Raw genomic sequence first — 23,023 nt, 5'->3', positions numbered from 1 at the left:
CTATTCAATAGCTAGGAAAATATTTCCTTGTATTTTTGCAAGAAATTTGGTTGTGTTAGAACTATGTATTAGATTAATGACAATTTGCATATTTAAGCCCCAAGATTTAACAATCATTTAAATTAATTTTGTAACAATTGTTCATGTTCTATGTTGGAGAAGCTGAAAAATTCCCATATGTCAGTGTAAGTACACTGTATACTTTATTCTTTTTAAACATAAGTAAAAACGTGTCACCAAAATATTTAAGATAATATTTTACACTAATTCAACAATAACAATAATAAAGCTAATATAAAGAAGGCTTTGTTGTTAGGTTTAATTAATAAATAATAATTCAAGTTTTGTTAACATCACATGTTATATAATCTGCATGTTTTACATATATATTTGTGTTATATATCATGACAAAGGTGTTCAATTGTGAGATTTCCAAGCAATGTTAATAGGCTGAACATTTAATAAATAAATACTTTAAATTAAGTACAACTCTGATTATCACTAGCAAAACATTGCAAAGCATGTTCACTAATACAGTAATAACTTACTTTTACAGCAGCATAGACATCAAATCCAGGACTACCAAGTTCGCCTTTCTGTCCTTTCTCACCGGGTCTACCCTAAAATGTATAAATTAAATTAATTTAGATTTCCATTCATTAGATAAATTTTTACTACAAACTCATACTTAATATACCATGTTAAAATTGAAATCTTATCTTAGTAATATTTAGTAATACATCACTTCCGTAACTTCAAAAATTTCATAAATAGAAAAAAGGAATATTTTGATGAATTTAGGTGGGGTTTTTCGACACATTTACAGATTAGACAACCACTTTAAATGCTCATATTAATTATAAACCTAAAGGTAAGAAATATCATATACCACATAGTTGTGGAAGACCAACTAAGTGAAATATGAACAGTGTTAGTTAATTTTTAAAATCAAGTAACTGATTTCATTATAACAAATAATTACAATTTCAAAATGCTTTCCATTACTTTGGATTTTTCAAAATGAGAAGGAGTTTCTGATTAATCAGTATCAGTTGAAACCACATCAATTTCTCTATTAAATATCACATGAGTAATTATTCTGTATACAACATACAAAAATAATGTATTTAATTTTACATTCACTTTGATTTTCCTTCTCCTGAACATTTGAAAGGAGAATAAAAAAATTAATTTAGATACCTACACAATGTCATATAGAATGGTGATCTAAAATATACACAAATTCAAATGCACATTCAAACCAAGTACACGCTCACTCACACACACAGTAACAAACATATGAATAAATTTACTCACTGGATCTCCTTTTGGTCCATCCAGGCCAATAGGACCCTTAAACCAGAAATATATCAATTAAAAATCTATACTATGTTTATATTATGTTACTACACAAAAATTTTGAAAAAATAGCTTCTTTTAACTTAAAATTTCCAATATTATACATTTACTTACATGTCTAAAAAAGGTTTTCCCACTATTAACACATTACACAACTTTAGTTTTGAACACTCAAATTACTATCCTTCACACATTTAGAACATAATTTATTAGTTGGCAGTGATTCTTACGAATAAGTTTAAATAAATGACAATATCTGTCTAATACTCAAGAACTGTCTTCATTATAATCAGAAATAAACGTTAGTTCTCAGTACATAACACCATAGTACTGACCGGTAAATGTCTATGTATTGAGCGCACAAATTTTATTTACCATTAACCATCTCAGTTTATAATTTAACATACAATTTCTATACTTTATTATTTTCTATTCTACAATAGCTACAACAGTTGAAAATGCTACACCTCTTATGGCAATACCAGCTTAATTATGAATGGATTCAAATAACATGAAAATAGTCCCACTCTTTCTACTGACGCATATTAATAGTTAAATAATGTGTCCCACAAAGATCTCCAATTGTTTTCCTGTATCACACCAACTAATTATACCAGTATCCTTATAGTATTAAATTTACAACTGTAAATAAATTACCACTCTACATTATGACTGATCCAAATATAACGTAGTCACTGAATTAATAACATACCATGTGTGAAAAATAACATAAATACTACAAGTACAATCAATAGCCATCATGAAACCAATGAATTAAACGCAGCAGTGAATAATATATTTAGAAAATACAGGACCTGTCCAGCCAGCTTGATCAAATCTAATTTAGACTGATCAAATGCCAGCTTTAAAAAGATCTTACTGCAGCATCCAAGCTCCATATCTTAGGAAAATGTAACCTTCATAAAGCTGTGAAATGATAAAGGAAATTTATGGTATCAATCATAAAAACATAAATGTTAATTATATCAAAATTTACATTAAAATTATATTGTAATATATTATTATTTAATGTGTACATTTCAAGGAAACATTATTCTAAGAACTTATCATACATTTAGCACTTTCAAATATTTAAACAACACAGTAATTATTTTACAAACCACCAAGCTTTGTATGCACTGGGAATTAATATTTTATATGTTTCTACAATTACCAATTTTAAATAATATAAATTTTAATTTTAAATTACATTTTAATTATTTAAAGTTTATTAGTATAAACTTTATTGGAAAGTTTGTAAGAGATGTGATTATTATTTATCAGCTTCAATTTAAGATACCGTAAAGTGGAACCAAGTTGATGTACTCAACTGAATTCAGATTGAGTTACCCAATACAGATGCTTAAGTAGTTAAATATGTTTCACCATAGGTTGGAGACCATTGTTTTCCCAGATAATATCTTTGACTGGCTATTCGTTTTAATGTAAATGGGTACTCTCATTCTATATGAATACATCAACACAGTCACTTAAGTAGATTATATGGATAGCAGTGCATGTAAGGCTCGATTTTACACAAAAGCCCTATATTTACACAAAAACAGAATATTTGAACACTTATTTTCATTAGAAATATTCAAATTAGTTAAAAAAAAACACATATACAGAAAGGATTACAGCACATCTATCAATCAAAAAACAATTTCAGGACAGAAAAATTTTAAATGCAAACATCAAAGTTTTAGTAATCAAAATTGTTAACAAAAAATACCTACAAGAATAAGAAATAATAAGAATAAAATTTAATTAGAATTTAACTTTTATTTAGAGAAAATAAATAGAAGGCCTATATCAGAGAAAACAATTTCATAATTCCCAGTTTAAGAAATCTAATACATTATTTATTATGAATGAAACTTAAAATCTTTTATTGGTCTTAATTACTTTGTAGAAATCAACAAATCACTAACACTGCTTTTATCAAACTAGTACATGAAATCTAAAAACATACTTTTTAGTTTTATACATTTCTACTCTTAAAATTTTGATTTTATTCTTGGAATAGAGGAGTTCATTTTTTACTTCCATTATTTCAATCACTTCACTATAGACTTAAATTACATATGGTCTACATCAATCAAGTAAAGGAAAGATTAACAAAAAAAATTATAATTTACTGCATTTTTTATCATGCAGTGAAGTCTCACTTATAAGCTTCTTTCAATTAAAACTTAATTGAGCTATTCAGCTTCAATGTTAGGTTCTTAACAACATTTTCATTTATAATATTCCTGAGAGTCTTGACACTTCTATTGATATAAAACAAACACATTTCTATTATAGAAAGAATTTGTGAGCTTGGGAATTTTTTTTTAGAATCCAATATGGGCAGGATTTAAGAGATATAAGGAGGTACATTATCATCAAATTTGCAATGTCAAAAATATATATCATTAAAAATTGCAAAATAATTTTATTTTTTATAAAAATGGTTTTTTCTGCATAATTTTGTAATAATTATGATGTATTAATCATAAATAATGTAATAATTTATAAACAACTATAATAAGTAAATATAATAATAGTGTATATAGTGTTATTGTTATTTCTACCAGTATCATATTTTATTAGCAGGGGAAAATGTTGTTTATTATTAAGAAAACATTTCATGGTGAGCTATAATTTAAACCCAGTGAAAAAGAAAATAGAAGCTGAATTAGCATTTTTTTAAGTTTACTCTCCAGGAAAAAATATTGAACAGTTATAATTTTTGGAAGAGCCATAATCTGAACCAAACAGAGCAGGGTAATTAAAGCAATTACCAATTAGAGCAGAGCAACAAATTTTAGTCCTGTAGGTAGATTAAATTTAAATATCAACCCACAAATAAGAATAAAGTAAAATCAAATTATGAAGGTAAATCTATAAATTTCTCCTTGCATATATATATATATATGCAAGAAGAAATAAAAAAAAGAATGTGTATATATATATATATATATATATATATTCTTTTTTTTATCTATTGAATTTTTAGATATTATTAAAAATGTGCAGAAAAAAATCACATTTTAATGAAAAACAAATTATATATTAATGAATCCAAGAGTATAATAAAATTTTATACTACTAGGAAATCATCTTTCATTTTTAGTAACAGAGGTTAATAATATAAAAAACACAAAAACATTAATAATATTCATTAAAAAAACATGCTTTCTGTTAGTTCATGCATTCCACCAAAAGTTAAAAAAAACTATGCAACACCCACAGTTTTTTTCTAAATTACAACATGGACAAATTATTAATTAGTTATTAAAAATAAATAACTAATAAAACTCAAAAAAGTAACTGGTAAAACAGTTATTAAAAAACATGACATGTATTATAATTTACAATATAACTACTTAAAATTTAAAAAAACCAACATAGAGATAATAAAGAACCATAAATGTACAATGCAAGTAAATAAAATTTAAAGAGGACAGGTCATGCATTGTAAAACTAAACTGGTAAAATAATTATGTCTTCCCTACAAAATGTTATTATGGAATTTTTTCTATATAGTAAAATAGAAAATCTTAAAAAAATTCTTCTCTCTTCAAAAATGAAGAGATATCTAGATATCATTTCCAAAAATTTCAGAATAAGTTTGTTTATTTTTTAGACCATGAATATTTTTATAAAGAAACTGAATGTGCAAAATTATTACACATTTTCCAAGTACATATCAATAGATACTTGATTTATAAAATAATTGGATACTTATCTTACAAAAAATAAATTTCTAGATAAAAAATATTGTAAGTTATCAAATTCTAGATTATATCCCGTACTGAAGGACACAAATACAAAACTGATCAAAATAATAAAAAAGGAAAAAATGTATATTTCTGCAAATGACAACAAAAAAAATGTTGACCATTTAGTGGATTAGTTGGATCCCCTACTGATATATATTTAAAAAATTCTCTGACTCATAAACACTATAAAGGAAAATGAAGATAGACCATTCATTTTTTTAAAATAATTAAATATATATATATATTTATAAACATACCACCCCCAACCAAAGAATTACATGAAATTGAGGCATGTACAGCAACCTCTTTTCAGACCCAGCAATACAATAAAAAAAATAAATGAAAAACAGATAATATTTAAATACAAGTATTACTATTATGTATACATATACTTTTACAAACCACCAGTTAGATGATGTATTATGCATCATCAGTGTTTTTCATACTCAGTAAATATTATTCTCATAAAAAAAATTTATGCACCTACACTAGTTAAATTGAATTTACAGAAATGTTTATTATCTTCTGAAACTAAAAGATAAGATTACTTATATATTTATGTTTTGAAAGGACATATGTTAATTTATATTTATCATTGACTGCTAAAATTACACTGTTCAACGTAAAATTTGGAACTGAAAAGGGAGTAGGTGTTCTATATACTATTTTATATGCAGAATCTGAATATGTATTCTGAAACAATCTATCAGGTAACATTCTTAAGTTACAACCCCTTAAATTTATTTGTTTCATCATTCGTGGAACAAACAATAAAAATAAGTTAGTAGAGTTGCCCCAGCAAATCTACGAGCTTGTGACATCATGTGCTGACATCTCATTATAATATTGCTTTCCAAAAGATTATTTTTGGACATAATTATTATTTTATTTTACTTTTTTAATTAAAAACAATACGGGCACCCAAACAATACATTTACGTTGTTTTGTGTTTAATTCTTTCCACTTGTGCTGAATACATGTATAAAAATGCTTAATGGACTCAATCTTGTAAACAATAACAATTCCTTAACCAATGACTAATGCTCTGATTGGTATTATGTACAGGCTGATTGGTATTATGTACAGATTGGTATTATGTACAAAATTTATACATGCAGTTAGAAATGATGTCTTTCATCACAATTATATTTAGATACATCATTTATAGTACACAATGTGTGTATAAGAAATAAACTTTGCTCCAGTTTATAACGTGTTCAGTGAAGGTATTCGTTTAGTGTTTTTGTGCAGTCATATTATTTTATAATTACTCATTGTTTTTCACAAATTTTTGTAAAATATTATTTTTTGTTTTATTTTTGTTCGTGTGTTATTAGCGCAGTTTGTTATGGCAAAATTTACATCCATAATTTAAAAAAAAACTTAGGAATCAAGCACGTGAAATTATAAATAATGTTTATGATTTTATGAAAAAAGAAGCTCTAAAAGTAGGTAAATTAACTGATGACAAACATATAATTGGCATTCAAAAAAGCGAAGAAAGAACTTCTGCAGCAGTGAGATATCAAGAACACAAGTTCAAAAACTCAGAAAAAAACATGATTCTTCAAACAATATTCCAATCCTGTTTTTTCAGCACACCGAAAATGTATAAACAATATTTGAAACCTGTCAGTGGACTGGTTGGTATTCAAAGAAGAATGAATTATCTACTTAAAAAAAAATAAGGCATGAACTTCAGTCTATTGATTTTAAAGGCAGTGAATCAACTTTAGCTGTTATTTTGAAACAAGTAGGTTTCAAACGGCGTAAAACTGAGAATAACAGAAAACTTTTAATTGAGAAATCCGATATCAGGTGGAAGATAACTGAATATTTACAGGCAATGGCTAAGTATATACAAAGCAATGCTACAATTGTTTATTTGGATGAAACAGACGTTTTAAGTTGGCATTGTTCGACAAAGTCGTGGTCAGATGGTATTGTTGAGGGACTTCATGTGCCAATTAATAAAGGTGACCATTTAACAGTAATTCATGCTGGAGAAGAAATCAGTTTTACTCCAAACGTATTACTAACTTGGAAAGCCAGTTCGAAAAGTGGCGACTACCGTGAATTGTACAGACAATTTCATCAAATGGGTGCATGAAAAATTGATTCCAAAATTTCCACCAATGTCAGTAGTAATTGTTGATAACAACCCTTATCATAATATAGGTATTGATAAAGTGCTAAATTCTAACACCAGAAGAAAAGAAATGGCCAATTGGCTGGAGAAAACCCATATTCTATATAGCTCGGATACAAAAGGAAAATAAGTAAAAATAAATTAAGATAAATGTAAATTTTTGCCAAACAAAGGTAGGAATTTTAAATGAATTATTATTATTTTTATATTCAGTTATTTAACAAGTTTCTCAACATTTTAAAGGATCATAACTAAAACTCTGAGGGTGATGAAGAAAAACTGATTTTATTTTAAGATTCAATATAAAAATACATTCTAATTCACCTACTTTTATCTCAGTTTCTATTTTTTTTATTTTTTTTTATTTTTTTGACCTGTGTTATTATTACTCATGACAAAATGACAAAGTTCATTATAAAAGGAAGCAATAAAAACTGAAAAGGTTAATTTCAGTAACCTATGACAACTGTTATACCAAACACATTTTTATCTGATGGCAATTTATTGTTATTTTAATTCTTGTATTTTATAGCAATCAACTATAACAGTAAAATTTTTCCCTGAGAAGTGTGGTCTTTCACAAATACTATGTTTTATTTATATAACTTTCATAATGACCAAGTAATAAAGGCTAACAAACAAATAAATGTAAGGTATATTTTTAGAATGAAATGAACATTTTACTTATGTCTTTTTTTATATTCACAACATTTTTAAATCCTTTTTCATTTAAACAAAGAAACAAATAATACAACAGTTTTAGAAACAAAGAATCATCATTATTTTAAACAAAAAATGATAATTGTTATTGATTAATACAAATAAATTTTAGTTCAGATTAAAATGTGTAATAGCAGCATCTACAGTAAAATGAACTGGAAGGCTACATGGCACAGGCAATCTCTCAATAATTTTGTTAAAAAGCAATAACAGGACTTGCTTACTAACTTGAAGTAAACATTTGTAAAATACAGGAATCCAGGAACTTATATGATATAATAAAGTAAAAGTTGTATAATAAAATAGCTCAACATAATCCAAAATTTGTACTAAATTTTCTTTAAACTATATTTATACTAAATAATCTGAATAGTTGTTCCAGGATTAGTCTCGATTCAGATTGATCGAAATAAATCAATTTTAAATACACCAATTACCAAGAAAAAGATGACTGACTGTTTACATTAACATTACAACAAGGTGCTAGCTTGTCCTTATGTAATAAAATATAAAATTTGAAATGTAGACAATGAATTATTTATCTTTTGATTACTATACTTACTATTTAAAACTGCTATTCAAGTTTCCATAAGTTTTATATTTCATTTTTTTTTTTTTTTTTTATAAATTAGTGAAAAATAATAAATACAAAAATTGAGGTAGAAGATTTACAGATGAAAAACAATTTGGGTTCAGAAAGAGTATGGGGGTAAAAGATTGACAATTTAAACTCTCAGATTAATCTTGAAATTCAAGCTGAATAAAACACAACTGATCATATCAAATTTATAGATATAAAATTTTATAGTTTTATACAGCATTTGATCAGGTGAAGTAGAATAAGATGTAAACAATTTTAATAAATGCAGAGTTGACATACAAAGTAAAATAGCTACAGTTTATGACAGTGAAGCAGAAAAAACTTATAATTCCAAATAAATTTCTATTTTAATGAATTTTTATAGTTTACTGTTAAGTAAAAGATGTCATTTTATTTTTTTTAAATAATGCTTGACAGGTGGGCACCATTACAATCTATGCACTCTTGTAGCTTTAATCGAAAATTTTTCATTACTCATCATAACATGGACAGTGTAATGCATACAGCTACTTGAATTTTTAATTTTACTTCTGCTAACATTTGCAGTAATTCAAAAAAATACACCTTGCTCTTTAGCAAACCTCAAAGAAAAAAAAATTGCATACGGACAAATCAGATCTAACTGGCCAAATAATATCCCCATTTTTTGATACAGAAAGGGTGCTCTTAAAGCAAGAGTTCTCTTATATACAAATGAACAGTATGACTTTAGTACTATCTTAATGGAACCACGTAATTTGTAAAATCAAACTAATTCTTGACTCAAAAATACTGACTCAAAAATACTGTGTAATGCGCTGCGGTAACAGTTGTAGTGTTTCCTCAGCCATCTTGAAAAAAGAATGATCAAATAATGTTAGTTGATCACACTGTGATGTTTGGATTTTGCAATGGTTACTCATTAATAAAGTGGATTTTCAGGACTCCAACATTCGATCTATTGCTTATTTACATAACCATTCATGTGAAATGAACTTCATCCGACTTAAACATATGGAGGATAAAGTTTTCATCATCAACCAAACACTGCAATATTTATTGATAAAAATTCATTTGACCAACCAAATTAGAATCTTTTAATTCCTGACTAATTTGAATATTATAGGGATAAAAACTTGTCCTTATATAAGATTCAATGGATCGATGGTTTGCTGATATTCAATGTTAATGCATGTTTAATCACAGAATTTTTGAATTGCGCATTATGGCAATTTGAACTCTATTAATGTTTTCTGGTATTCTAACACTTTTGGCTAATCCTTTATGTTTTAAATTTAATGGGCATCCAGTTTTCTCAAACTTTCAAACCCATAAGTTAATTTTGCATGAACAGTTGGCATCCACCCATGACATGGAATATTGAGCCAACTGCAAAATAACCTTTGTATAGTTATCACGGAGTCACCATTTGTGTAAAATGATATTACCCGAAACCACTATGTGCACCTGACCACACTGTTCCATGTTTACTAAATGCATTAAATGAATGGTAATATATGAGTATCATCACGACCCTTACCTAATCTTCAAATGAATGGCTAAGTTTTTAAATTTTCCCACTTCACTGATGTTCCCTTTATTTATTTAGGAACAAAGACGAGATAGCTGTGATTAGAAGATTATGAAAAGTCAGTTTCACTAATAGAAGAATAACATGACTGCAAAAACTTTCTATTGCTTATATACAAAAGAGACAAAAAAGAAAGAAATTAGAAAGAAAAGTTTGAGAATGAAGAAACAACTCAAGGAGAAACAATGTAAATTAAAATTTGCTGTTGACATTAATCTTTTAGCCAGAGGTGTATGGAGTATAAAAAAATGTAAGTATTTATTCATTTATGAATATTAATCTTAAAATAAATAAGAATAAAACAAACATAAGAAGACTCAGTAGAAAGGAAGATAATTGTGTACTAGATAATACACAAATAGTATAATAAATATTATACAGTAGTTGATCATTACACGCAAGTTTAAAAATTTAAAATTTTAAAATTTAGGCAATAAAATTATAAAGGTTAAGAAAGAAGGCCATTATTCAGGAAAGAAATTTATAGCTGTCATATGAATTAACAAATTTTCTTAAAACATTTACATAACATGCAGCACAATTTTGTAAAGAAATATGTAAAATAGAAAAGCCTGAAGGCAATAAACAGAGGCTCTTTTGATAAATGGTGACATGTGAAAATACTGAAAAGTAAGTGGGTTATCAAAATTAAAAAAGAGAGAACCCATTTTTAAAATAATAAACTTTAATTTGTAATAAAATTAAACTTAAAGATGGTTTTGGGGTAAATCAAAGAAAGGAGCCTGTGTTAATTTTTTAGTAGAAGAACAAAGAAGATATAGGTTATTAAGAGACTTAGTTAATTTAAAGATGGAACCAAGTGTGGAAGATTAAAATTATAGAAAAAGGCAAAGATAAGAAATCATAAAGTAAGTAATTAAAAGTGCAGAGACTATTATAAATTTAAATAAAAATATAGTTAAAAAGTAGAAGGAAATTGAGAAGGACATCAAACCAGTTAAGTGATTGAGAACCCCCTAAAAAACTAATTTAAAAAAGTGATCAGAAAATTTACTGATGTCACTGTAATAATTAAAAGTCTGATTATATTCATTATCAGCTATAAGTTGGCAATGGGAGCAATATAAACATATTTCATTAGAAGACTCAATAAAACTGTTTACAATAAATATACATTGTTTTGAAAATTATTTACTTTAAGTAATATAATTCTATGCCAACAGGTAGTATATTATGTACTATGAAAACAAATAATTCTATTAAAATAGTATTATTATATAAAAAACTGAATTATTACAATGAAAACAACAGCACTTTCTTTCCCTCTTTGATTTTGTAACAGGTATTTCAGTCAGATATTTTGAGAAATTACTTTAAGAGAAAGGTACTAGCACTTAAAATAACAAAAAAATAAGGAAATAATATATCACAAAATTTGTCTGGATGAAACAACTGTGTTTCAGGAAACTAGCGTACAGTAGAGTCAGAGATTTATGAAGATAAATTTTCAAGAAAATATTATAAGAAAATTGCTTTACTTATTACATCTACCTTCTAAAATAATTCGTTTTATCAGTTGATTAGAACTTTTAACACAGCAAACAGTTTTCAAAAAACGTGAACATTTATTCACATAAGACAGACAAAGAATTTATCAATAGAATGCCATTCAAATTAAAAATTCAGTACATTCCATGAAAAGGAAAACTTTTTTTTTCAGAAAATGAATTACACTATGTAGAAGTCACAAATGTCACACCATGATCTGAAAAGTTTGTAACAAATTTTTCATCATTTATTTATTCACAATTTGAAAATATAAAAATAATCATGATTAAAAGAAAAAAATAAGAAAGTAAAAATAGCAGCATTTCTTTTTTAATTAAGTAATATCCAAATTAATAAAAAAAAGCATTTAACATTTGAAAAACTACATGGCTGTAATCAGCAACATTCATTAACACTTCAAAAAAGTCTAAATAAAAATATAATATTTATACAATTTCAATAAAAAAAAAGCATTAAACAAAAGTATATTTGTTTCCAATAGAAGCAGCAAAAGGAAACATAAAAGCCAGGTTTCACATTCATAACAAATAAAATCTGGACACTTAGTTATTAGTCATAAATTTCTATACACTCTACCACTACAATAAAATCTATAAGAATTAAGTATGAGTAGCTTGTAATAATTATGAAACTGAAGGAAATTAATATTTTTACAAAAGATGGTCATTAATTCAGATACTGATATTTTTATAAAATAAAAATATCAATAATATTTATTGATATTAAATATAAATAAAAATTAATATAAACAATATTTATTTTATACACTAAACATTTCTGATAAGAATTAATTAAATACTTAAGATTTTCTAAATGTTTTGTTCTGTTTTACTTAACTTTTTCTTTACTTTGTTTTAATGCATATGTCACTAAAATAAACATTTAACATTTCACTGACATCCCAAATATTTCTTTGAAACAGATTGATTATTTGATCTAAACAGTAACAGAAATCTCAAACCCAAATCACAAAAAATGTACAAATGTATAAAAATCACTTTCTTTTCTTGTGATTTTCAGTCTTCTAATCACTAATTTCTTTTAAATAATCTTCTTTGTCTCTCCTCGCTCATCATCAGTGCTTGAGTTGAATATTAGAAAAAATAATGTGATTTCAATCAAGCATTTAAACAAGCAAGTTTTGTCATTTTAATGGAATTTCAATACAAGTCAACTACTCAAAATTGAGATTCTAATTACTTCATCAAGATTACTTTTGAGGGAGGGGTAACAATAAGACATTAACTTGGAAAGCAAGATGTCATCATACCCAATCCTATCCCTTCTTCTGTAAATACATCAGCACACCAGCTATAACTATCCAGAGCAAATCCTACAAAAATTCCAATATTTCGGAAACATGGCCTAATTTTGATATGATAAAAATCATCATACTCCAGAACTCTATCCTAAATATAAATTCCTAGTACCATATCTCTGGAAAAATTAAATTATGATCTTGTCACAAGTCAGAATTTTGTATTCCCTATAAAAAAAAATAAATAACCAAATGAAAAATTAAATTTAAGCTGGGAAAAAATTCAAACAAGTATGGTGTTTACAGTTATTTTTTAGCTGGGTAGACATAATCTAGTTTGGTAAACAGATGAAAACTGATATTTCAGGAAAGCAGAACTTTATGAAGTCAACAATTTTACACTTATAAAAGGTTTTAGTAATTCATAAAAGGTTAGTAAGCAAAAAATATATTTTTAAACTGAGAAGAATTCTGGATTTGTTTTTAAAGACCAAAAATCCTATTTTTAAGAATATCTCGATAAAATCAAACATTACCCACTATTTATTTCTTCACCTTTCCAAGCTGTAAAAAAAAAATTTTTTTCAACATTTATTTTTGTTATACTTATTTTCACTTTTATGTTTTATTTACCTATTTTTTTTGTGGGTAAAAACTTTACATAAACCACTAATATTTTTTGTAGCGTAATGCAGGACGTGTATTCAAATAATGAGAATAATAATTTACAATTATTTTTTTTGTATCCTCAATTCTTGAGGATATTCTTATAGAATATCTTTAATTCTACAACAATTATTATAGATCCACAAAAAAGTAAAGATTACGATTATATTGTACATTAACAGTTGTAAAATTTTGTAATTTAGGCAATAAAACAACAATCTAAAAATTAATGTAATATACCTCACTATAATTATGCAACTGAAGCAAATTACTTTTTATTACAATTTTACAACAGATATCATTGATAATTCTGATCAATCATAAGAATGATAAGATATCATTCTGATCACTGATCAGAAACTTATATTTTTATTTTATAAAGTTCATGCTTATAAAATAAATTAAATTGAATTGGTTAAATGGTTTGCTTTATAGTAGTATGTTACTATGGTTTAGAAATAGTAACTGCAAGACTAACAACAGAATAAGAGTATAGGGGAACAGAAAGTTCCCCTATACATTTGTACATATGACGCATGCGTCATTTACGCATGCGTGGTTTAATTGTTGTTATGTCTGTGCAGGTTTGATGCTGCTAGGTTATTTCCATTTTTGCTGCCCTGTCGTTAACCATGACTGCTCCGCTTTCTGTTTGCACCAAAGAAGAGCAACATTCAGTGAGCCATTTTTGTGGTTGGAAGGTGTATCAGGCCTAAATTTATCGAAGACTTTCGGTACAGTACAGGAACAGCGTGTTGCCGCAATGCAGTGTCTATGAATGGATTGAAAAATTAAAAAATGGTTGTAGAGGTATTACACATGACGAAGGAGCCAGATGACCGTTTACCACCACAAATGAGGAAAACATTGAGCATGCACGTAACATGGTTTTCTTAGACAGACAAGTAACTGACAAAGTAAAGACAAGTAATTGATGAAGTTGCACATCGTCTGCAAATTAGTCACGGTTCTGCCTACGAAATCAACCACAACAGACTTGGGTTTCATAAAGTCTGTATAAGATGGGTCCCAAAACAACTCACACAGTTGCATAAACAAACGCGTTTGGACATCTGCCAAAAACATTTGAATCACTATGGTAATGAACAGGACATCTTCTTAGACAGAATCATCACTGGTGACGAAACATGGATCCATCATTACGAGCCAGAGAGAGTAAACGGCAGAGTATGGAATGAAAACATCCAAATTCGCCCTGCAGAAAAAGTTCAAGATCCAACCATCTGCAGGAAAACTGATGCTTATGGTGTTTTGGGACTCCAGAAACTCAACTTTGAAGTACTGGCTCATCCACCATACAGTCCTGATCTTGCCCCTGCTGACTACCACTTGTTTGGTCCACTCAATGAGGCATTAAGGGGCCGTCGATACCTCGGACGAAACAGTAAAGAAGTGGTGCATTCCTGGCTCGCAGCTCAACCGAAAACCTTTTATGAGGACATCAGGAAGCCTGTGCAACGTAGGACCAAGAGCGTTGAAATGCAAGGGGACTATGTTGAAAATGATGTACGTGTAAGTTTCCTATTTGTATTACAATAAAATTTATAACTACATTCCGGATAATAATTGACTTCCCCTCTTTTTTTTTTGTACTCATTAACGGTAAATGTCTTTTTTCAACTATTAATGCTAACCTCAACTATTAATGTTTTCATGAATCATACTTACAAAAGTTTAATAACAATATTTAATCTTAAAACAGCAAACTTTTTATGTCATTTAATAATGTTCAATCTTTATTTTTTGCAAATAGAATTTTTTCAACTTGTAAAATTAAGATTTTGTTTTAAATTTTGTTTATTAATTAATTTTTTACTTTCTATTCTTACTTGGTATTTTAATCTAAATAATCACAATCAATATCAGAAATTCTAAGTAAATAAATTTAGTCAATTTTTTTGCTTTCTAATAAAAAAAAAAACAAACATAATATTTTTACAAAAATACCATTACTCTTCACTTATTAAATTAAAAATATCAGTTTTACAGAAATATCTAACTATCCTTAGTTTATCCATTGAGTAAAACGAAGCATTTAGAAAACATAGAAATACAGTAAAATCTTAGAGAATAACAATTCTGCATATAGAAGTAAGTAATGATAACAAATCTTCCTAAAGTGAAAATTTACAAAGTTAATGAATTGATATGTAATAAGTGCAATAGGTAATGAATTACTTTCTTTCATGATGATAAAGAATAGTAATTATAAAATGTTACTAAAATGCTTCTTAGGCTAATAATATCATGAAAAATTCTTTCAGCAGATTTCCAAGCACTCTTACAAAATTCCAAGACATGTTTCCTACAAAAATTGTTGAAATGGTTTCCTAAACAACTTTTTGTTAAAATTTTTATATAATTTTGTTTACACAAGCATCCTGAGCTAAGAAACCCACCCACTAACTTCAAATGCAAGACAGACCCCCCCCCCCTCTCATGACTGATCAATGAAATTATAATTGGATCAATTGTAATGAATCTTGGAACTCATTAGTTTTATAAATAGCCCCCTAACCAAAAAGAACTTCTGGATTGATCTGTGATTCAAAATCCTTAATCACTCTTAAATCAGTGCTATAGTTTGGATCAAAATTATTGAATTAAGCATTCATACCTATGTTTTATTACCAAACATTCCAGATTGCTATTGAAATCTATTTCTGGCCCATGGATTATATTATAAAAAATTTTAGAAAACCAAATTTTGTATTAAGCAGAGGGAAATATCATAAATTTATACTCTAGAGAAATTTTAGATTAATAAAGCAATAGTTGTTAGTAACATATCTTTACTCTAATATCACAATAAAGAATTTCATTTATATTTTATTTTAAAATAGGAAGTACATGAATTTATCATTAATTTTTTGAATTTGAGTCTGAATAAATGGTCACACAGAGACTAAAGTATAAAATAATCCTGATTAGAATTAGGCTTATTCTCCAGATAAGCCTTGGAGAATAATATCCAGATTAGAATTTGCTGCTTTTACTAGTATTTCCATGCACTACAATGTGTACTTTTAATAATGTTTAAAAAAGGTGCACTCTTTGTTTTCTCCAGTAATGAGATTACGTAAAATATGACCCATCATGTGAAACTTAGTAAGATCTAATAAAATATATATTATTATTTGACCTGGAAAACTTAAAATATAATTTTTTTTTAATCTCCAATAAAATTTTCAGAAATATAATACACATAGGATAAAAAAAAAATTTAAAGATAAAAAATTAAGACAATCAAGGATTTTTTTTTTTTAAATGACAATGTTAACATTTGTTTTGAACAATAAAACATTAGACATTTTGTTATAACAATGTTATTTATTTCTGCTTTACTTTTAATATTATCATTCTTTTTTTATTATAATGATTTTGGAGATGTTTACATAAACTTTAACAAAGAAGGTGATATGATTGATAAAGAAATAACAATAATTTCTTTGAAATGATTTCAGTACCAGTAGTTTCTTTGAAATGATTGGAGACTGCTGATGTAAAAGCCTGCTAACCACTCTACATGTACTGGATGAACAGATAATATAATCTATGTCAAGAAAAACGACGTTTAATGCTAATAATATATTATTAATATAATCAAATTATTAAGTCAATCATAATCGTACCAGTCAGGATAAATTCCCACAATACAGAACAATAGAATACCTTCTGTTTGAGCAATTACAAACCCAAAATAAACTGCAATATATAATAAATAGATTTGTTTCAGAGTAGAAGTAATGAAATGAAAAATCACAAAATATAGAATGATTATACTCATGTTTAGGTTACAAGTAATAAAAAGTTTTATTAATTTATTTGAAAGTATGTATACAAAAATGAAAATAGTTTAATAGAAATGCCTGGTCACCTTTATTTGACTACTGTCTGCCTAGCACAACTTCATTACGATGTCACAGCAGGGAGAGGGCATAAACAGTGTTGTGAAAAGTATATAAGCCATCTAACAAACCTATAGTTTTTTCATATATATGTTAATGTTCATACACTTATATAAAGATTAATCAGTCATTGTTTACTTCAAGAATTTATGATCTAAAAGGCTTTATTACAAACACAACTTCTTAGTCAAGAAAAGAATGTTATGTAAAACAGCTACCTTTTTTCTATTTTCTTACAAATTGAATTTCATAAAAGCATATCATTAACTGTTTCAAAATGGTATTCTTTCATTTAAGTCATACAGACTAAGATTCTTGCATAAAATGATGGGCTTTAATGTAGTTTACTTTGCTTTTACCTAAATGCTTGTTTTGCTAAATATTATCAAATGTTTTTGTTAAAAATGACTATTTTAAGTTTTTTCTTTTTACAAAATATGAATAAAATTAATAAATAAAAACTTAAAACTGATATCTTGGAATTATAACCTAATGCTGTGTAACTTCTTTAAGTGATTAAATTTTCTTAAAAAACTGAAAAGTTAAAGAAAAGCACTCTACTTTGATTAATTTTTCACTTAAATTTACATTACACCCATAAGGTCAACAAAAAATATATAAAATTCCATGTGTCAAAGTTTCTTTGGAAGGCTTATACTTTGTTTCACACTTTTCCTTCTATGTTCTCTATAGGGTTCATCTTGGTGTAACATCCAGCAATAGTCTGCCATCATCATAGTAGTCCATTTTCTTTGATAACTCTTTTCCATTTCTTTCATGTCCTGATGAAATCTCTAACCCTTCTCTTTGCTAATGGCATTCAGATTTTATAGAAAATAGTCCACATGTGAATTTAGTTAGTGAACCTTCAAGCTCATGGAACAGCCTAAATTTTTGTACTTCTGCAACAATTTCACAATGATTGATTTGAAGTTTGGATCTTTCTTATTGCCCAGAAACTTGGTTACTACGTCTTTAGAGGCTCCTTTTTCTTCAAGCTTCTTTTTCTGCAACTTCCATTTGTTTCACAAAATTACCATCGTTAGAAGTTCTCTAATGTCAGGACCAATAAAGACACCCTCCTTTAGTTTGGTGGTTGATAAGACTGGAAATTTGTCACAGATATATTTAAAACATTTAACTTCTTTTTGTAAGGCTTTGACAAATTGCTTCATCAAGCCTAACTTGATGATATGCAGAGATGGAAGAAGAAATTTATTTGGATCTATGAGAGCTTTTCAGAGTACATTTTGGTTCCGGGTTCTAATGAAGCACTTTTTGGCCAATCTTTCCTTATCCATAATTTTCTGTTTCTGCTATCCCATTCAAAGAAAAAACAAGGAAACTTTTAGTATCCTCCTTACTGTCCTAAAAGCGTCAATGTTATTTTGAAATTGATGCACATAATCCACTTATGATTGTCATATTTAATTTTATTGAGAACAAATTCCAAATTATCGTAACGCTCTTTTAAATGGACAGAATGTCCGACGGGTATTGACAGATAAATATTCCCATTGTGAAGAAGGATAACTTTGTGGCTTCTTTTGGATGAATCTATAAACAGTCTCCAATCGGTACTTTTGCATGGAATGTTAAATCGAGTCAAAAATCCATGTGCATCAGTGCAGAAGACTGATTATTCCCCTTCTTCCGAAAAATATGGAAGAAAATACTTTTCTCTGTACTTGATCCAAGAAAATGAAGTGCCAGCTGCTAGCAAGTTTTTTTAAAGCCTTTAACCAAGCAATTCTGAATTCTACTTGGTCAGATGTAAGTCTCAAACCAAATCGTCCAGTTCAGACTGTGAATAAAGCTCTGATTGACAGCTACCTCTGGGTCCTCAGTTATCTTCATTTAAATAACTTCTGGAACCCACCGGTCTGGGTAAATATTCTGGTGGAATTGGCACTGGTATGTCTGGACCATGAGGACTGGGCATAAAGCAGATGGCATATTTGGATACCGATTCTTTTTCTATTCTTCAAATTAAAACGTTGAACACCAGTCAAACAAAAGTAACAATCATTGGTGTGATTTCGTGACTCTTGCCACACCATTGGAACTCCAAATCTGAATGCTTCTTGTTTACCCTTTGATCACCGTCTAAGTTCTTCAACACATGTGTAACAAATGTAGTGGGGTGCCCAAATTTTGTCTTGCGACTACCCCGGGACAGTCTCAAGAAGTGGACAATGTTCACAGCCGTATTGAAAAAGCAATGAGGACATCAGAATTTTATTCTCCAATAGGATTCTTAAGAATTTTTAAAAAAATACACAAGTCATATGTTCTGATTTAGATGCTACCTAATGATTTTAAGGACTTTGAAATCTTTAGTAAAGAATGTAATTTCTAATTAATTCCATTTTATAATATGTTTTGTAACGTTTACTCAAGTATTTGGGAAGGTGGAGTACCTACAAAATTCCCTTGGTAAGGAAGGTAGTATTGATATTAAACCTGTAGATAAAACTCTGCAGCAAAAATCAAATAAAAGACATGATACTGTATCATACTCTACACCAAGGGTTGTGAAGTACAACAATAACGATCAACAAAGTTCAGCTAAAAAGAAAGACTTACTTTCAATTTTAAAGTTCATACCCTGCTTGATAGGGGGTATTGTCAAACATTGTTAAATTGCCAATAAATTAGTTTTCAGAAAATTTTTTATAGCTATTGCAGAAAGTTTCAATTTTTAATTATTATTAATTTTGTTGCATTTATTTTTTTTATTTTTTGAGATGCTTTGATAGCATTGCAGTTTTACATATCTAATTTACTTGTATGATTATATTTTTCATGTTAATTAAATTATGATTAATTTTTTTATTATTATCAAACTGCTATGCTTTGTTTTGTTTAATTTTTTGAGTTACTTTGAAGTTGAGATAGCTTTTAACTTTTAAAAATCTTATTTACTCATAAGATTATATTTTTCTTATGGGACCATTTTCATACATTTTAACCCTTTTTCATACAATCGGCCCATTGTAAGATTGGCCTGATATCCAGTGCAATGTCTGTTGTGGATGTTACTTGAAAAGTTAAGTATAATATCGTGTTAAGTGTTAACATTAATTGTGATTGCGATTAGTATTGGTGACTGTCTCCCACAGTGCTTTCTAATCACCTTATATGTTATGTGATCTAATAATTGATTGTGGAACAATAATGTATTTTAATGTAACAAGATTGTAACCGACAGTCACAATGTTGTTTTATTAACTATGAACAAAAATATGTGCAACAAGGTTCTAACTACCAAATAACACCCATCATTTTTCAAAAACAGAGCTCCAGATTTTCATAAAACTGTCAACACTTAGTTCAGTGGAATAGTTATGTATTGTACATGGACTATAAAATCTTAAATTGACATTAGAATTTATAATACTATTATTCAAATCTTCAGTGAGCATTTCCTCAAAATGGCTACATCTATTGTTAGAACCCTGTTGATCCAAACAAACAACTATTGTTCGTCCTGTTGAGGTTGATGTTGTCCCTCCGATTATAGCTGAAAATTCCAATTCAGTTTTAGTCAAGAATGGAAATGATTGGAATCTTGGGAAGCCTATAAGAGAGGTTAAAAAAGCATGAATAGTCCAGCTAAAAATAACAAAAAAGATTATTGTAGGTACTGGTACCAGTAAACCAATCTTATAAGGCCTAAAATTAAGGCTGCATTTGTTACTCAGTTTTAACTGTCTATTTCTGCCAATATTATTGTTGATTTAGTTAGGGATGCTCTGGGTATTGACACTGTCTGGACCACGTTGACAAAAAATGATGATTACAGTTCTTTTCATATTGCAATTACTGAGGTGTAGTTTGATAAAGTAACATCTTCTGAAAGTCTTCTGGAACTTATAAGATCCATGTTCAATATCAAGTCAACCTTGATATTGAACATGGAAATTCTATTTACCATATTTTTCAAGCTTTAAGCTTGTTGTGTCTATAAATGGATGAAATCATTGTGTGAGAAAGTAACATTCGATTAGGAAAATGTTACTGATACAGCCATCTCGCCTTAAAAGGGTGTTGAATAGAGTGATACTGTAAATTAACTGCATATGAGCCATTTCTAAGTTAGTTCAAATATGATTCGCATTACCTACCATGAAAAATAAGATAATGAAAAAAAATGAAAATCAGTTGCATAGCACATAAAAACAAACTGGTTATACGTTTTTATCTACATTTACAACACCGACTTGTTAATGTTTTAATGTAAATTATTTTTCAATATTAATATTTTTTTTATTGTAATATTTTCATGATTTCAATATTTTATTTTATTGTAACATTTTCAGTATTATTAAATTATAATAAAAAATCCATAATTATGATATATTACATTATAATAATAATAGTATTTACCTCAATAATAGAATTACCTATTAAACTTTTATACTACTAACTTCTAAGCAACAGAATAGGTCTAAATATCAGTATGTGTATTATACATTATTTGATAATTATAATTAATTTTCATAAAAAAATAATTTTATAATTATAAATAATAATAATTATAATTCATAATTATAATTTATTACATAATAACATCAATAAATTTATTCCACTTAATATCATATCGAGTTATTTAATTTTATTCGAGAGGAAATGAAAACTGCTTTTTAATCTAGTGACACTTCAAGAATTTTTGTTATAACAAAGTTATAGCAAATAAATTTATTAAATAAACACAGGATTTTGGATCTTAATAAACAAGGTGTAATTTCTTTGTCATAAAATGCTTCACATTTATTGTATAACATAACATTTAAATACACCAATTGTTGCAAAGATATTAATAATTAAAAAGTTTATATGGCCTCCGTTTTGAAATTGATTGAGATTAGTTTCATCATTTTCTACAAGTAAACTCTAGGTATCCCAGTAGTATACAAAATTTCAGGCTGTTGCATTTAACCATTCCTGAGAAATAAATTTTAAGTTAAAAAAAACAAATGGCAGATAATCTGTAAACTAAGTGTTCCGGACATATGTTGATATAAACTTTTTTCTTTATTTTAGTGGTTAGGAACATTACATGAATTTTTGATATAAAAAATTTTTTTTTATATAAATATACATATACAGAGAAAAGAGTAAGTGAGTGAGTGAATGAGTGAGATATAGAGAATGGTGTAATACACATGCTGATATTTAGACATATTCTGTTACTTAAGAGTTAGCAATGTAAAAGTTTAGTAGGTATTTTTATTATTGAGGTAAATATGTTGTTTAGTTGCTTTTACTAAATACCTAACCTATTTCAAACAAACTTCTTATCCATATTTTCACAAAATCAATATTAAATAAAATGGGTTTAGAAATACAATTTCTTGGCATATAACTTTATTCACTCATTAAATAATGTAAAGAAACATTTGGGATGTTACGATTCAAATATCATTACACAGACCTCATCAAAACTACCAGCAAAAGATATACTGAATGCAAAA

General features: G+C 27.4%; 1 protein-coding gene across 17 annotated transcripts in view; it reads right to left on the bottom strand.

Annotated features, from left to right (window-relative positions):
• The window catches only part of LOC142332279 (uncharacterized), a 663,646-nt gene that overhangs the window by 199,490 nt on the left and 441,133 nt on the right, over positions 1-23,023 (bottom strand). For 12 of the 17 annotated variants that reach the window (XM_075378625.1, XM_075378616.1, XM_075378717.1 and 9 more), the window contains 2 exons: positions 1,318-1,353; positions 549-620 (listed from right to left, as the gene is read on the bottom strand). In XM_075378625.1, coding sequence (XP_075234740.1) covers positions 549-620; positions 1,318-1,353 — 108 coding nt within the window. The remainder of the gene's footprint in view (positions 1-548; positions 621-1,317; positions 1,354-23,023) is intronic. The other 5 variants (XM_075378643.1, XM_075378677.1, XM_075378736.1 and 2 more) reach the window with 1 other exon arrangement.

This window comes from Lycorma delicatula, chromosome 1 (assembly GCF_047948215.1).
Source record: "Lycorma delicatula isolate Av1 chromosome 1, ASM4794821v1, whole genome shotgun sequence".
NCBI lineage: Eukaryota > Metazoa > Arthropoda > Insecta > Hemiptera > Fulgoridae > Lycorma > Lycorma delicatula.
Note: the sequence above shows the minus strand (reverse complement) of the source record. Positions and strands in the feature narration are given on the sequence as shown.